Source organism: Entamoeba dispar, genomic scaffold, assembly GCF_000209125.1.
Source record: "Entamoeba dispar SAW760 scf_1105229462983 genomic scaffold, whole genome shotgun sequence".
Classification (NCBI taxonomy): Eukaryota; Evosea; order Mastigamoebida; family Endamoebidae; genus Entamoeba; species Entamoeba dispar.
The window spans coordinates 5,563-7,938 of NW_001855465.1; the positions used below are offsets into that span (position 1 = coordinate 5,563).

General features: G+C 26.0%; 1 protein-coding gene across 1 annotated transcript in view; it reads right to left on the reverse strand.

Moving 5' to 3' along the window:
* Positions 1 to 2,376, reverse strand: part of EDI_123220 (uncharacterized protein) — a gene marked incomplete at both ends in the record, with an annotated part of 7,081 nt that overhangs the window by 2,828 nt on the left and 1,877 nt on the right. The window contains one exon of the mRNA XM_001740488.1: positions 42 to 2,342. Within this exon, the coding sequence (XP_001740540.1) occupies positions 42 to 2,342 (2,301 nt within the window). The remainder of the gene's footprint in view (positions 1 to 41; positions 2,343 to 2,376) is intronic.

A 2,376-nucleotide genomic window follows, 5' to 3' on the forward strand; every position in this document is an offset into this window, starting at 1 on the left:
TAATTGAAATATTTTTATTACAGCAACAGAAGGGAATAAACTATGATTATATTTTAATGAAATTCCTTGATATAATGTCCATCGTATAGGATTAATTGGATTATGAATACACAACTTAGATAATTCATTACAATACCCATCTCCGTCCATCTTAATTTTACAAACCATATCAACAATCATTGGAATCAATGAAAATAATATTTTTTGATCTAATTGTTCATTTTCAGTAATATTGAGAATAAACCTCCATACTAAGTCTGAATTTTCTTGATTTAAAAATACTCCTTTCTCAATGATAAGTTCAATAAATGTTTTAACTAATTCAATAGAAATAGTTTTAATAGAACCAATCATTAAAACATATTTAATACAATTTATTGGTTGTGCAAAATTCCAAAGTGCTTTAATTGATTTAGAAGTTAAATTAGTAAATACGTCTTTACATCTAATGGATTCAAATATAGAAAGAAAATTTGTTTGTAAAGTAGATACCTCAACTAATGAATTAGCAAGATATCCTTCTAATAATTTAATAAGAGATAAAAACAAATTTTCTGATTTTGCAATTGAAAGAAGTGTAATAAGAGTCTCAAATGGAACTGTTTGGTAAACTTCTTTCAAATAAATAAATAAATCTTCACTTGAAAAACGATCATATGATGCACGTACAATAGTTTCAATTACTTCCAAACAAAAGTATTGTGCATTTAGTGCTCTTGGATGAGAAATATAGGTATCTGAATTCGTTCTTGAATTAGAAATATGTGAAGAGTTAATAATTTCTTGATCACCATATAATGGAAGAACCGGTGATGGAATAATGTTAATACAATATTGTGCAATTACATTATTTAATAATTGAGTAATATATTTCCATGATAAAGAATTGAGTAATTGATAAATAATTGATATATAAAGAGTCTGTAGATCTCTCATTTTAAGTCCAACTACTACTGGTACATAAGATATAAACTCATCTATACAATGTGATTCTATAAGTACTTGAAGATTAGTTTCTTTAAAAGGACAATTTATGTATTTCATTATTGTTTGAATATACTCATAAAAAACTTCTCCAGAAGTTCTCATCCAAAATGCAGTATGAAAAAATATATCTTTAAATAATTCTGCAGTTTCTATACGAAGATTTGAACAACATAATAATTCTAATTCCCTAACAATCATTTTAGAATCAGTTAATTTAATTGATTCATTAAGTGTATTTGAATAATAACTTGTATAACTTAAAATTTCTAATAAAATTCTTCCTGCATGTACAGTACGATATGTTAGTGCAGCGATTTTATTATTAGTAAGAAATTTTCTTATAACTTCAATAATACCAATAGCTTCTTCTACTCTTTTTACTTCACTTAAAAATAATAATAAGACTTCTATTCCACCAACTGCATTAAATGCTTCTTTCATACCAATACATTCAAATTTTCTTAAATTAGTTGTTTGAACAGAGTGTATACTTTTATTACTATGAACATACAATTTACCACTTGGAATAATAAGACTTCCTAAATAGTCAGTTGGTATTTCTAAATTTTTCATATTAAGGGGTAGTTCTGAAATCCAATTAAATGGAAGAATATCTGCTCTTGCGGTGAATATAAATTTGATCATTTCTTCACTTAAAATTGTTTTAAAGAAATGAAAATTTCCAATTCTAAAACGAGCATTATCAATTGGTTTTATTATAAGGTCTAATGGAAATAATGATTGTGGTACATTAATTTGAATACGTTCTGCTGCAGAAATAAATGTCCCATCAATAGCTATTTGGATATCTAACGCTTTAGATAAGCGAAGTAATACAGTAATATTAAAAAACTCTCTTGGTCTAAAAGAATGATCAATAATAATAGAACCGTTATGCGATTCTGTGATGATTTGCATTGTAACGGCAGTAGAAGAAACTCCTAGATTTAATTTAATATCTTTAAGAATAAAAGATGTGATTGTAATAAATGAATCACGAGAGTAGTCAGGAAAATTCATTATTGCTGCCCATAATGAAATAGATAAAACTTGTGTTTGCTCAAATTTTAATTGAGTTGATAATAATGAAGTTCCTTGTTTGGAGAATTCTGCAGTATATCTAGGTTGTTGTGAGACTTGAGTACATTCTGTTAATAATGAAATATATTCTTCTCTTAATCCATTTTCATGAGAGGTATGTAATAATGTTGTTAGAAATGATGGTAAACAATTATAACTAATAATTCTCTTTAAGAAATAATAAACTGAATTGACTGTTTTACCAGTTGATGCTAATACTAGTAAAGGTTCAATTAATTTACTATGAGATAAAGTATCTACATTTGTTGGATTATCTATAATGGAATTAATTAATTAAATGGCTCTTCT